General features: G+C 30.6%; 1 protein-coding gene across 1 annotated transcript; it reads right to left on the minus strand.

Annotated features, from left to right (window-relative positions):
* Nucleotides 1-2,779: 2,779 nt before the first annotated feature.
* LOC112523139 (cyclin-D1-1) lies at nt 2,780-8,010 on the minus strand. The gene is made up of 6 exons (XM_025132610.1): nt 7,601-8,010; nt 7,029-7,118; nt 5,389-5,484; nt 5,041-5,242; nt 4,740-4,870; nt 2,780-3,918 (listed from the first exon to the last, which is right to left on the minus strand). The coding sequence occupies exons 1-6, from the start codon at nt 7,844-7,846 to the stop codon at nt 3,694-3,696; spliced, it is 990 nt and encodes a 329-aa protein (XP_024988378.1). The 5' UTR covers nt 7,847-8,010; the 3' UTR covers nt 2,780-3,693.
* Between the last annotated feature and the right edge of the window lie 8,472 nt (nt 8,011-16,482).

The raw sequence follows: 16,482 nt of genomic DNA on the forward strand, positions 1-16,482 counted from the left end.
CTTAGTTCACTTATGTAGATGGTGACCTATGTACTATGGGTGTAAACAATACGAGATAACTCGTGAGTTACTCAAGATCGACTTGGTTAACATTTGATTTGAATTGGCTTAGCTCGAATTCGACTCGACAAATTAACAAGCCGAGTCGAGCTACCCAATACTTGATCCAAAAAGCTTGTGAGATACTCGATTTTTTTTTGATTTCCTGGATATCCAACCCGCTATGCAAGCCGACTAATCCCAGGACGACCACCTGCTTTGCAAATAGTACGGAGTCACCGCATTTGAACATCCATGGCCACAAGGAGATTTTTATTCTTACTTGGATTTGAACCTAGGACCTCCTGTTACTTTTATATATGTAATTAGTTTTAAAATAAAATCAACTTTTTCTTATAATTTGTAAAATATAATATAATTTGTAAAACTTTAGAAATCAATCAATTATTTTTATTAAAATCATAATTAAAAAAAACAAAAAAAACTATAAAAATGTTGATGAAATTGTCTTACACTAGAAGAGAGATAATATAGAAATAGATGGAAATGAATGAGATTTGTAACTTTGTCTTTTTTATGATAAAGTTTAAGGTGCATCCCTCTATTTTTATAAAATTTAAAAGAACATCTTTAAGTTTTATTATTTATAAAACACCCTAAAATTTCATAAATTTTAACGACTGAGCTTGGTTCAAACTTGATTCGAGTTCGTCTTCGCGCTTGGTTCAAGCTTTAAACGAGTTCGAGTTTAAAAATTGCAATCGAGTTCGAGTTGAATTTAGTTTTTAACTACTACCAAGTTTCGAGTCGAGTTCAAGTTTGAGAAATGACTATTAAGTTCAAGTCGAGTACATCAATACACGAGGCTAGCATCATTTACACCCTTACTACGTATAAATATTTTAAATCCAGTGTAACCAGAATTCACATAAAACTTCAACCATGTTATGAAGTGCATCGAGAGGCAAATGAAATCGACAAAAGAAGAAACAAATTACGATATTCAAATCACTGCTCGTCATCATCGATTCGAGCTCAAAAGATCACAAGTTCAATAACGTATGTACCCTACGATTGGATCTCCTTTGATCCATGTCTTCTTGTATAGCAAATAATGTAAGATTGGGGAGGTGAGGTGGGGAGGATGTTTTATGAAATCTTATGAGGTGTCGAAGAAAGAGGAGGTCCACATATGAGTCATGTTCAACAGAAAACCCCAATTCTTATGGGACCAAATCATAACGATACAAGCATATCTAAGTCCCACACTCATTCATTGCCTTCTTCGAACCGTCATTTGTATCTTAATGAATTCATTTTTGATGTCAGGTAAGATGACTTATTCTTCTAACTTAAAGACAACATTCTAAGTTTATAAAACTGGTTGGATTATGAGGAATGTTATCTTAATCAAGATAATTATCTATAACATCATCGACCAACCGTAACAGATATTGTTTATTTTATCTATACATGGACTCATTGTTCTAAACACGTCTGATAGATGGAAGTATCAAGTCTTTTATGGATGTGTTTGGTGTCCAGACAAGATAGGACATGATAGAATAGAACAACTGTTCAATGTTTGGTAAGATAAAATTATACGAGTAAATGACCAATTTACCCCTAATATGTTGTTTATTTTAATTAATTTATGTAATTTTTTAAATTATAATAGAATAATTGTTTTTCATAACAAAATATATAATTAGAAAGTTTTCGTCAAAACAATTAAAATGACACCAAATAAAAAGTTTATGTAGTTTCCAATTTTTATTTTTATCTATTTTCTACATTATTTTTTTATTATTAATATATAATAAATTACATAAATTAATAAAATATAAAAACCGTATAAAAATAATATTTTGAGAACAGTAAAATAAAATATTAAGAAACACAAAATACAATAAATAAAATGTAAAAAAGAGACTTATTTGATGTTTTAGAAAAAAATTAAATTTTATTTTAAGGTTATTTGTAAAACATAATTTTGTTACACTATGTTGCTGTCTATTCCGTATAAAAGTCATGTCAAACATGGGACAAAAATCTCTATGATATTCTGTTCTGTCATGTCCAACGTTTCAAACACACCCTATAAGACAACTTTAGTTCCCCTCCCCAACCAATGTGGGATTTTACAATCCAGCGCTTCGGGGAGCCCAGCCTTATTACTGATACACCAGTCCAGTTCTAGATTTTGATACAATTTGTAATATCTCCAACCAATCATACAAGATATTGTTCGTTTTATCTAAATCTGGATTCACAATTTTAAAATATTAAATTTCTTATAAAAGCAACTGTTATTCTTCTGCTCAACCGATATGGGGATGTAGAAATGTAATTGATTGTGAAAGTGTTTTGACCAATAAATTTAAACATTTTTGCCTTGTAATCATCTACAGATTATATATCAAACCTTAAAAAGTAAGTGTGTAATAAGTAATATAATATTAGAAAACACATAGATGCATGACATTCACAAACTTCCACAACAATAAATAAAGAAGTGTAAAACAAATGGGAAGGCTACAAATGACTTTGTTATCAATCACGTGACATAGAAAGAGAATAGGCAGAAATTAATGGAGGGAACATGATGAAATATATATATATATATATATATATATATATAATTTCCTGAATATTCCAAATGACAAATACAAACACGCTTAATAATACAAAATGAAAAGTAAAAAACTTGGAAAAAAAGGCCCCAAAGACCTTTGGTATGGTTAGGCCAAATTCAGGCCATTAAGAAAAGGACGTTTTTAACCCCTTTAAAATTAAAAAAATTAAAATTACATGCACGTGTCACCATCACACGCGTGAACCACAACACTCCTAAAATAACGCAAAGAAGAAAAAAGTCCCTGGTTATGTAAGTTAATAAATAATAGGGACTAAAAAAGAAAACATTTGGAAAGATGCCCGAACATTTCCCGCCAAAAAAACACACATGCACACGTGTGAGAACACACACTTACAAACCAAAGCATGTGTCTCTCAAACCACTCTCCAAAAATCAAATCTCTCTTTTTTTTTCTTATGAAAAATTAAAAATTAATCTCAGTAAAAAAAGAAAATGGGAGTCTTTCTCATCTTCTGTGATCTTCAAATCCCACATCCGATCGAACGATCTTTCTTTCTTTCTTTCATATATAAACTCAAAATCAGTATCAGTATCAATATCAACAACTCACTGATATTTTTAAGTTGATATCTCGTAAGTCTCCCGTGAGTGAGTTGCTCTTTTTGTTTTAATATTTGGGTTGAAGGGGACCCACATACGCTCCACCCCCTCTTTCTCATCATCATCATCTATCTTTGATTTGTTCAACAATGAATGCCACCTTTGAATTGAATCACAGTTCCCACTTCTCTTTTTCACACACCAACGACTGACTCCCACTTTTGTAGTAAACAAATTTTCTTCACACCAAAATACTATGTACCAAACTTCCCCTTTCCCTAGGGAACCAGCAAAGGCCATATTTATGAATTATGGCAATTGCCCACCTACTAAAATAAATTTAATAATTAATTAATTATATATCTCCATTCCTCTTTCGAAAATATAGTGAGGAATTGAACCTGGAGCAATTGGAACCACTTTTTCCTTTTTTCCCCACTCTCACTCTCACCCCATATTTATTTATTTATTTATTTATTTTTTGGTGTCTTTTATTAATTAGAGCTTCTTTTGTCATCATCTACCCACGAGCAGTTATTTAATTTCCTCCTTTTATACGATGAGGGTGATGATGAGGATGAGGATGATGAGTCACCTGATCCAATACTCGCACGAGTCATGACTCGGACCTGAACCGGTTGTATCTTTAAGGACTTGCTGGTTGACGTTTCTGATGGACTCACTCCTTGTACCAGTCTGTAGCAGCTTGTGATCTTTTCCTGTCAATTAATTGGAATTTGGTCCAATTAGTTCAAAGAGTGGTTTAAAATAAATGTTCACCATCTCAGCTTGAGGTTTTAATTTATAGAAACCTACTTTTTATAATTTTTTGTTTTCACATCAAATTTTTTTTTAAAATCCACAAATGATAGTTTTTATAAGAACTTTTTTGTGGTTCTCTTGTATTTTTTCAACATCACAATAATTATTATATATCTAAAAATAATCTCAAATATTTAATTTGAAATATATAAAAAAACTTATTGATTGTCACTTCTCACCAACGTAAGCTTCTTATACAAGAAGTCAAAGAGGGTGAGGTTTTTACAAGAACTTTCTACAATATTAGTTCTTGTAATAAGCTACATTTGTTATAAGCAAAAAGTGTGGATTCTTAAAAAAAGCACCATTGCAAAAAGTTTTTATAAGAACCTTATATTCTTTGAGTTCTTGTACAAAACTTTGGTTCTTACCTTGGAATTGATGTGAATTAGTTTTCCTTATATACTTTACTGACTTTTATAAATATTAATGATATTGAAAAAATACATGGAACCACAAAATGGGTTTTTATAAAAACTACAATTGTAAAGTTTTATATAGGTTTTTAATTTGACAATGTGGCAAGCAGAAGTACAAAATATGGGTTTTTATAAGAACCTGCATTGAAGATACTATTAGGTCACTACTTTTAAGTCTCCTCAGGACTGACGGTTAATTATCCTTAGAATTTTATGGGATCAGTCAAGGTACGTATAAACTGACCCAGATAATATCAGTTAAAAAAATGGTTGGTGAGGAAAGGGAGAGTGAGACATACTTTGCTAAGCCCATCACACCATGATTCGGCATGTTCGGCATTGATAAGTGAAAAGTTAGAAAGATCGCTAGCTGCACAAAGTATGGTTGCAGCAGCAATGCATGATGGCCAATACTCAAGTAAACTAGCCTCTGCAAGAGTCAAACTTTTTGGTCAACTTTTTTGGTATTTGGAATCGCATGCATGAATAATATATGTTAATATTATTTATAAGACAGTACGACAGGTGGTTGATTTCTTAATATCAAAAACCTACATGCATGCGGAGCATTAATAATTATTATATGCTATTAATAATTACCTTGAATATTTGATAAAATAATTTGGGTTGCCCTTGAGATAAGGAATCCGGTGTAAGTCCCGGTTGAATCGATTTTGTGGGCAAAGAATCCGATGAAGCTAAACGGTGTAACGGATCGTAGCCTCCAATCCAAAACGCTAAGAACAAGAAACTCCATTCTTCGGATTGTTCTTGGTTCGAAAATATACTTTGCACCTTCGACCTATATATGCGTAATAATTAGAGACTTTCGATGAAAAAAAAGATCGAATTTTCGGCCCTTATACATGCTGCTACATGGTAGCAGCCGGGGAGGAGGGATATGTCAAGTATCAGTTTTACAGGACGAGATAAATATTTAACAGTTACCTGAAGATCTAAAATGGAAGGAACAAGGGGTTCCTCCATTTTAGCTGCTAAAGACAAGCAAGCCACGGATAAGAGTTGTAAGGGCCACCCATTTGCCTGTTAATTAATAATTAATAAATGAAATTAGAAAATGAAAGAAAAATAATGTAGTTTTCATAACAATAATATATTGTTGGTGATTAAGTTAATATAATCAGTGTTTTCTGGTGGGACTAGAAGAGACAAAGGGGCACATCCTAATGTAACCCTTTTCCAGGGGAATAGAATTTAATATAAATGTTATACAGGTGTACAACTAGACAACGAAGCAGTTGATCCCCCTAAATCACTCTATGATTATTCCATGATAAAGAAGTTTGTACTATTAAACCCATCCACTTATTTCTTTCTATATTTAAAAAACGTTCCTAGGTAAATAATCATAAATGTAAAAGTAGCTAAATGCTTAAAATCATGTGGGGTCTAGTAACTTAATTTTAAATCAAGTAATGACTTGATAAAAAAAATTAATGAAATAAAAAGACAAATCCTAGAAAGTGTTATTGGCTTGTTAGTTTAATCAATTCCAAAATGGAACTAATGTATGAACTAGAAAGTGACAAATGAAACTAATGTATGAACTAAAAGGATGAACTTAAAAATGACAAATGAATATATAGTTTTAAAATTTATTTATGTATTTATTATAAAACAGGTATTGTGTTTTTATAAATCCCACATGGTATTAAAATAAGGACTATTAAATAAATAAAATAAGTATGATAAAAGGATGATAACGTTAGAAAGATATATAGCCTATCATCTCAATTTATTAGGATACGGACAAATATTCCTGATTTTAAGTAATTATTCATTACATTATATTTAACTAAGCATTGATATTTACTTTTATTCTTATTTTTCACACTTTAATAACTCGATAAAGTTCTTTAATCAAGTCTTGTAGTATAATGAGAAACTAGGTAGCAATTTTGATTAGGAGGAACTGTTGTCAAGAATAAAAAGTACCAAATGTGATTGACTAACTCAATTTGAAAAGTCAACAACATTAATTAGGTTCATTGGGAAATTATTTGGGATCTAAAAAAGAGATGAATGTTGACTATCTTCCAATGCTTGTTAAGATACAATTTATTTTCTAAAAATATTTATGATTTTATAATTAATCAATTAGCCATTTTTACAGGATAAAAGAATAACTAAATCAATTAGCCATTAAAAAAAAGTAAAATCTAGAGATTTCCTTTATAACGTCGTAAATTTGCTCAAAGTACAAGAAAGAAAAAACAAAAAGAGGACCAAATTTTGATGGTAGGGATGCGGTCCCACTGATTAATAGACTAGTTCACTTCATATTAATCTCTTCTCTTAATTATGGTTAAAACACGTTTTTGGTGTTAAATAAATAGATTTCAAACAGAATATTATCCAAGAATCCCTGGTAACTAAATCACTTTCTTTAGGATTGGAACATGTCAATGTTTACTTTTTAGACTTTTGTTATAACAATCTTTTCCAGAATTATTTATTCATTATTTTTATATCCAATAGAAATGCAGGAATAACTATTGAGAAAGAAGAAAAAAGAGGAAACGGTTTCTGAATATTTTGAGCCTACGGAAAACGGTCGAGGAATTTACCACCGGAAAACCACGGCAATAGATGAAGCGATCCAGGTAGTTGACGGAGAGGTATGCCGTCAACGGCTGAAAACCGTAGAATCGTTGAACCTGTAAAGAACACAAAAGAGAAGACGAATGTAAAAATAATTCACCACCGTCTGATCGATTTAATAGAATATACGGAACTAATTGAACAGTCCATATACGGCGGCGGCGATCTTAGATTCATCACCGATGCAACGGACGTTGAAGAAAAAATCAGAGTCAAACGCCGTTTCGACGGATCACGGTAGCGCCACCGACGCGTGATGTTAAAATGCGCCAACGATTTTCCAGATGCAATTCGATGCGTTTTTCAAGGAATAAATCCAGCTCAACATGACTTTTACATGACAATAACAACCGATTCGAGCTGTAACTAACTTTTCAATCATATGCTCTGGCAAAACATTTCGTGTTTTTTGTTGATATCTAATCCGATAACTTGAATATCAATCAAATCAAGCACTTAAATACGAGATTAATCAAGAGCTTCAGAAAATGAAGATCGGAATCGAGTATTTGGACATGTACATATATAAGTATATTACCTTGAGAATCCATGCAACGGATTCTTCTCTAGCAGATGCATCGAGAACTTGAGATTGAAATCTCTCGACGTAATCGATTCCTGGAACGAACTTTCTCTCCTGTTCTATAAACTCAGCGATTGAATCGTCGAAATCGGCACAATATTCAAAATCATAGGAGCACTCAGGCTGCTCGCCGCCGGATAATATCCCGGAGTCCTCGCCGCAGAGTAAATCGGAAAAGCAGTCAGAGTAGGAGACTGACATGATGACCGGTATTCGATATTCATACTGACATGAACATATTTGCTATAAACACGATCGATTTTCCGGTCGATTGAGCTTAAAGGCGGCCGGTGAGTGGCTGTCGGAGAAGTCCACTGAATATATCTATTTCAAGCAGCAGTGTTGGTGTGAAAAATGTCTACTGAGACGCTTCATCTGACTTCTCTACTTATATATGAGACTCTATACATGTCTCTGTACAGAGCTACTTATTTCTGTGTGTATTTGTGTTATAGATATTTGTGCGTATTTTTGTTATATATAAGTAAAAAAAATTGGTCTAAATATAGTATTTAATGTATTGATTAAAATATATTTGTTTTACAACGTGTTTGTTTCATATTAATTCAGTTCATAATGTGAAATTTTTTATGTGGACTTTTTGTTTCACAAACATGTAAAAAAATGTTCACATTATAGACCACGTACATGTAAAACAAACATATTGTGAAATAAACATATGTTAATAGATACATTAAATTTTATATTTAAACAGGAAAAAACCATGTTAAACAAAAACTTAAGGTTGGAGTTCTCATAGATCCCTCAAATTTTGAAGTTCTTAAATGATTAAATCCATAACAAACACGTAGTAAATACTCACATTGTGGACCAATTACATGTAAAGCAAATATATGTTAATTAATATTCTAAATTCTAACTTTAGATAGAAAAAAATCATATAAAATAACAGATGATGCACAAGTTTTCAAAGTTATCACAATTTTATTGATTCTCAAAAGAACGTCTCGTGTGAGAGTGTGTGTGTATGTGTATATATATATATATATATAGAGAGAGAGAGAGAGAAAAGTATCTTCTTTTGCTAACCGTGTAATTAACACAAATTTGTTAATCAGGCCATTTTCATTTACTTTATTTAAATATATTTAATTATCTTATTCATTTTATGGTTTCATCTATTAAAATTTGGTAAATTTTTTGAAACAGTACACAACTCATCGTCATGAATTTTAAACAAAAATCATTGTTTTACCTATGAACTTTACAAAAATCATTGTTTAGCTTATGTATTTTTTGGTTTCTCCTGTGAACTGTGATTTTTTTTTTAAGTTAATAGATGAAACAACACTATGAATTTTCAACAAATACCATATTAAACAAAGTTCGATATAGCAGTTCAAGATGGAAAGAAGGAATAGCCGTTGATGATTATCTTTCAAAAATAAAAACAACTTGTTTCAAAATTGCCCTCCATTTGATTCAATTTAATTTATTTAACTAAACGAACAAAAAAGTACGTTATTTAATACTTTTCAAGAGGGAAAGAACGAGACTCTTGTTTAATTTTAGAAATAGCAAATTACATGAAAAAATAACGTACTTTAACTTGATTCATATATTAAATAACGTACTTTCAAAACTTTCATTTTGGTACCTAAAATGTAAAGTTTTAAACATTTTAGTATCCGGGTAACCGGTTGAAGATTAACTCTTTCTTCTAATAAACCACAATACATAAAAACTAATTTTAGATTAAGATATTCATGTTAGCAAATAATATTGAGTTGGATATCACATCATTCGTCACATCAGCATGGTAACCGGCTAATCCTTCAACCGGTTACCCGGTTACATAAATGTTTAAAACTTTATATCCTAGGTATTAAAATGAAAGTTTTAAGAGTACGTTAGTCAAAATAAGAATCAAATTAAAGTACATTATTTTTCCATACAATTTATCTTTTTAGATTTTTTTATTATTAATTATATAATTTGTAGGACATCGAAAACATTAAAAACACTAAAATTGATGTATTATTTTATTCGAACCCATCATTATAACACTAAAAAATTGGATTTCATCAACTTTGGCCTTTATATTTAGAGGCTAAATTTGACCTCTATTTATTAAATATTAATATTATATTGAATTTTTATAATTATAGTTATATATGTATTGATTAATAGTTTAATATATTTGATTATTTTTTGTTTTAAAATGTAAATTGATTTAAATAATTTAAGTTTTCAATCAAAAACAAAAGTTAGTAAAAAGAAAATGTAAATAATTTTGGTTGATAAAACTTTTATATATATATATATATATATATATATAACTTAAATAATTTTTTAAAATGAAGTTTTTTTAATTTATAAAATATTGTTAATAAATGTCCATTTAATCACACAATTGAATCAATGAATCAAATGGTTGATCGATGTAAGTTTCCCCTAAAAGGTTGAACCTCGCTATATAGGGTTGGGTTCATGTGAGACCAAAAGTTTTTCGTGAGACCCGTAAGACATATTTATGTTCATTGATCAACTTTATAAGATAATGATCTAATGGTCTAAAGCTGCACGGTAACAATATTGTGATTATGAATTTTCAGATTGTAGATCTAATCCAAGGGTTGAGAATTGGTCTTACAGGTCTCACGAAAAAACTTTGTTCTCACATAATCCCAAGTCTCACTATGTATATATATATATATATATATATATATATATGTGTGTGTGTGTGTATGCACATGTAATACATATTGTTTTAAAAAAAAACATATTATATATCAAAATTAAACTTAAAAGAATAACTAAAATATGTTAAAATATAATAATTAATTAATTTAACAAAATCAAAATATAAAAAAAAAATTATATTTTCTTTATTTTTTTAGACTTAGTTACGGATTTAATCATATGGTTTGTGTGGTTTTTACGAAATTGGTCCTTCGAATAACGACAAAAAGAAAAGGAAACGGACAAAAATGCAAGATTAACGAAAGAACTGGATGACCGTTAGAAAGAGTGATCAATTAATTACAAAATGACAAGGACCATTTTTGTAAAAACAACCAAACCAGAAGGATCAAATCCATAAATTATGTGGTAAGGTAATTGAGAGGTAAATGAGACGGGTTTGACTCCATCGGCTGGTCTGCCTTGGTTTAATCTCTCGTATCTTTCACACTTATCGATCTCCTTGCTGGATCCAAACCAAATGTCAGTTTTGACTGGTCAATGCTGTCAGTCAAGACTCAAGAAACTAAGCATTCATTATTTTATATTTTCTCCCATAATTTTTTTTTCTTATTTTATAAAAACTTTTAAATAAATTATTTTTAAAACTATGAACCTCTTTCGAGGGGGTGTTTATGGGTTGGGTTGATCAGGTTGAAAATATTTGAATAACTCAATCTAATGTTTGCGGTTTGAAAATTTTTAACCCAACTCAACCCAAATCTTAGTGCAACCCAACCAAACCAAACCATACGGATTGGTTGGGTTAGTCGGATTGATATTTTAATACATTAAAATATTTTTCTAACCTTGAATATGTTATTTCTCTACTCATAATTTCTTTTTCATCATCAACCATTTGATACAACTTATTCATACTTCTTAATTCTTACATATATCATGTTCAGTTATTTTTCTCAATTCACACACACACACACACACACACACACACACACACACATATATATATATATATATATATTCACAGTTACTGAACATATATATGAATGAGTTATATAGAGATGTGAATAGATTGAAAATATGTGTATATGAAAAATATACGTGATAGGGTAATTGTCTAATGTATATATTAATAGTTTTCAACAATCATATTAAATCCAAGAAATAAAATGATATCGGGTTAATCGGGTCGGATTGAATTCAAATACTAGTAACTCAATACATACGGTTTGAGAATTTGACAACTCGATTAGACAGCGGGTTGCTTTAGGTTAAGTTATTTCGCATTGGGTTAGGTTAGGTTGATCGAGTTTGTCGGGTTTTTGAGCACCTCTATTCAATGGTTAGAGAACGAGAATGAGAATGAGAATAAAAATGTAAATGACATAAAATGGTATAGATTTTCATTCCTTCGGTATAATTTGTAATGAAAAATTTGGATTTCTAGGAGAATGAGTGGGAAATCGTTTAAATCGACCAGTATACGAATTTATTTTTTATAAAATGACCACTTTCAAACATTTCTCACAAAATGACCGATATTTTCGCCAGAGTCTTGGCGATTTTAAGAAGCTGGCGAAAATAGTTCATTTTATGGTAAGGATGAGTCTCATATGCATCACAGAGAGGAGACAAAATCTGATATTTATAAAAAATAACAGAAATTCGCTAGCTTCTTTTTAAAATCGTCAGACTCTGGCGAAAATACCAGTCATCTTGAGAGAAATGTTTGAAAACTGGGCATTTTGTAAAAATACATCCGTATACAGTATACTGCTCGTTTGGGATGATTTCCCCACTTATATTATATAAAATCATACAATTTCTTTCATTTTCATTTATTACTGCATAATACTTATAACCAAACATCCTTAAAATACACAACATCATTATTAACAAACAAAAAACAGATATAGTAAGTTTTAAAAATAATGAAAACTAAATATAAAAAAATCCAATATGTTGATTAAAAAGAATTCATAGGGTATATAATTATTATTTTAATAATTTAAATAAGATATATATTTAATATTTGGGATAGGAACATACTGGGATGGGAGAGTATTTGTCATCCCCGATTCTCTTACAATTGTTCGCCCATGAAAAGAATCTCTTCTCATTTGGGATATGGGCTCATCTCTGATTCATCTGTTGGCGGAATCATGTTAAATCAAGTATTTTTAATATTACATAATTCATTTCGACAGTATATTACAGATTTCTTTGTATGAAATAAGTGAATAAGTTATTACCAGTGTATGATATTATCATTAATGAATTATGAACGGACAACTGACGTGTTTGAGTATACAGATGGTTTAGAATGTTTCGAATCAGTATTCCTCAAATCACATATCCATATCTGAAAATAATTGAGTAGTCCCGTAGACGTTGATATTATTCAGACACGTTTAGTTAGGTTAAAACTTCCAGTTATATGGTCAAGTACGGTTTACTCAAACTTAAGTATGATAGATTGAGCATGGATTCTAGTTTGGACTATTTCATTCGTGTTTTTTAGATTAAGAAAACAGGTTCTGTGTGTTATTTAAAATTTAAAAAGAAAATTACGAGAGTAGTGAGAGGTCATGACCGAGGTTGGGCATAATTGACAAATTATGCAAAATAACCGAGATCAGTCGTCGTAGTTGTGGTGGGAAAACTGTCCCCCTACCCAGCCCATCCTCGACAGGTAGAGACGGTGTTTCCCCGTCCTCAGACCCAATACGTCGTTGTCCGTGGAACCCCTAGTCGATTGAATAGAGTACTCATGCAAGCGGGAACCACCTTCCTTAAATATTATAAAAGTTATTACATAGATGTGAAAAAACTTATCTGTTTATATTGTTGGGAAAATGCAACAAATTTGTCTTAGTTCCAATTTAATGTACAGATGAATTTTGTTCTGTATGATCCTAACAGAGTTTCAAATCTGCCATTATGATACCAATTTACCTAATAATCAAATAAAGTCTTATGTGAGGGAAATTACCCAAAATGACGATCTTATACATTGTACGCTAACAAAATGATCACTTTTCAGATATTTTTCACAAAATGACCACCGAAATCAAATCCCCCTAGAGGGCGATTTTGACTATTTTGGGGTGATTTTAACTACAAAGTACGGATGAGTCTCACATGTATACCATTTGAGGGGCCAAAATAAGATATTATATTTGATATATATGAAATCTCCCTCATTTTGTCCATTGTGCGATTTTGCCTTTATTCCGTCTTCTAGTGAAAGCAGCTTATGACGCAACAATTTGACATATCAACAACGATTTGATGAGATATCGGAGGCGATTTTCATTGGTATTTTGTCATTTTTATGATCAAATGTAGTATATATAAATCTTGTAATATTCTCTATAAAATTATAGTGATCAAAACAATTCTACTCCCACAACTCTTAGTTTTATTGTTACAGAAGTGGTCTTTATTTAGTATACACTGATACCCTTTATCATGTTGACTTGACAGTAGTTTTTAAGAGAATTAACGTGTGATAGTACAAATCAGTATTATAATATAACAAAATTCTGTCTTGGTTTTATTTAATGTAACGATATTTTTTTCATAATTAGTTTAACAAACATTCAAATCTTTATTCTTTGATGCCAATTTACCTAATAATGAAGTAAAATTATATATGGTTGGGGTTTTATTGTTGAGTTATTAATTGTACTTTTAAGAAAAATTATCAGATAACGTTCTAAATCAGTATTATTTGATGATTCATATTTTTAATTTAATTTTTCTATCCCACCTTCTTTTTCCTCCTTCCTTTTTTCTAAATCTGTCAATCGTTTTTTCTTCAATATAAAAGTCCATAATTAATAATACGGATTTTAAAGCTTACGTTTGATTGTTATCTTCTACGATACAGAGAATATGTATGATTAATGATGGGTTTTTTACCGTTACGTTTAGCAGTTTGTGTTGATGATCAACACCTAAACATAATTCGTTATATTTTAATACCTTTTACTGTAAATTGTTATCCCCGATCATTTCAATGGTACATTGTGTAGACGTTTAACTTACCACTGTAGGTATGTAATCATATTTCGAACTATGTTTTTTGCAATTTTCGAATTTGTTTCGTGAATTAGTGCAAAAGACATCATGAATTAAAATGTTTTTTTTCTGGGAAATTAATAGAAATAGCCATTCTCAGACTCTGGATTCATCTCTTAGTCATTTCTCATCCCAAATTCCAAAGAACCGTAAGTGACACTTTTCAATTTGCAAAGGGATCAAAATGTTAAAAAGGGTTTCTGAAGGACCAAATCAGTAAATTAGATAAACACGTGGCGCCTCCACAAGGTTAGGACTAACTTACAGATTTGGTCCCAGCACTTGCGAAATTTCACAAATTGAGGAGGTGCCACTTGCAGCCTAGTGATGTTTTTGTAATCATTGGAAGACAAATGGTTAAGAGATGAATTAAAAGTCTGAAAATAACTATTATAATTAATTTCCCTTTTTTGGAAAGGCGATATATTTTAAAAAGCAAAAATTACGACAATCCTACAAAGAAAATCTACGATGAATAAATACAAAAGAGGGAAACAAATCAAATCACCCAAGAAACAAGCTACAACCGAAAAAACGATATCCAAAAAAGAGGAACAACAAGAAACACAACAATAGAACCTAAATAAGCAGCAAAAGAGGAGATGCAGACCATGCTATATTTAAAATAGACTGATCTTTGAGTTTGTAAGCAATCCAGTAGAGGGATTGAAACTGGTTGTCACTGAAAAAATCACCGAGAGAATTTACGTCATTTAAGATACAAGCATTCCCGAGTTTTCAAAGAAAGTAAGCTGCAACCTACATAAACCACTGATTACACACCCTTTAAATAATCTGATTTGTGTCATTTTCTTAGTTTATCTTTCAATTTCAAGTTTAATATGTTTCTTAAAAAACTTGAGATAAAAGACTTGAACACAAAACCTTACACATAAAAACCAAAAAAACTAACTAATAAATAAAAGTAACGTACTTTAATACTGATGAAATTGGGTTGAATAACAAATTTAATACTAAGTCGGATACCACATCACTCAACACATTAACATGGTAACCGGTTAATGTTTCAACCAGTTACCCAAGTACTTAAAAATGTTTAAAACTTTACATCTTAGGTATCAAAATGAAAGTTTTGAACGTACGTTACAAAAATATGAATCAAGTTAAGATGCGTTACTATTTCATACAATTTACCCATGAATAAACAATTTTACAAAAGATATTTGTAAAATATTGGCGTAGACCATGATGAACGTGACGTAAAGCCATTTGTATTTGCAAATTTTAAATACACACGCCATAATATGTATGTATGTATGTATGATTGATGGTTTTGCATATTTATGTACATGCATGCCACCATGTGGGTGTTTGGGCTTATCTACATGTCGGATTCATGTTTGTCTTAATTATATAATTAAAAATTATGAACAAATTCTAAAGAGTCGTTTACTAAACGCTTATCTGGTAAGTATTTGTTAAACAAATTTCTTTATCGGATGAACATGACAAGGGGTAAGAAGCTTACCCGGTAAGAGCGATGATAAGAAATGAAGAGTCTCACCTGATAAATGAGGGTGGAGACTCTTACCAGATAAATTGTTGTATAAGATACGTTTTGATGTATTACAATCTTACCCGATGCTTACCGGCTAAATATTTAGGTAAATGGCCAATAAATCTACGAGATCTTGTATAGTTTGTGAACACTATAAAATCAAATTTAAACCTATAATTTATGAACACTTTAGTACGAATTTTTTAAGGTTTGTTTTCGTTATATTAATAATGTGATCACTTTATATACATATTTAACTGTGAGTATGTGTACACATGTATTACAAGAGAGAAAAGAGGAGTAAATACTTATTGAATATTAAATTTTCCTAAAAATCATTAATTATAACATTAATTAGTTGTTTAGAATGGATCTGGATTTCATAAATTGTTGAGCTCTCAAATAATTTCTATTTTACGTAATGTACTTTCAAAACTTTTATTTTGGTACCTAAAATGTAAAGTTTTAAACATTTAAGTATTTGAGTATAAGGGCGGATGCAATGGTAAAAAGTAGGGGTGAGCAGCGGAACCGGGTACCCGCCTGCGGAACCGGAACCGCCTTGGAACCG

Source organism: Cynara cardunculus (assembly GCF_001531365.2).
Source record: "Cynara cardunculus var. scolymus isolate 2C chromosome LG 12, CcrdV1, whole genome shotgun sequence".
NCBI lineage: Eukaryota > Viridiplantae > Streptophyta > Magnoliopsida > Asterales > Asteraceae > Cynara > Cynara cardunculus.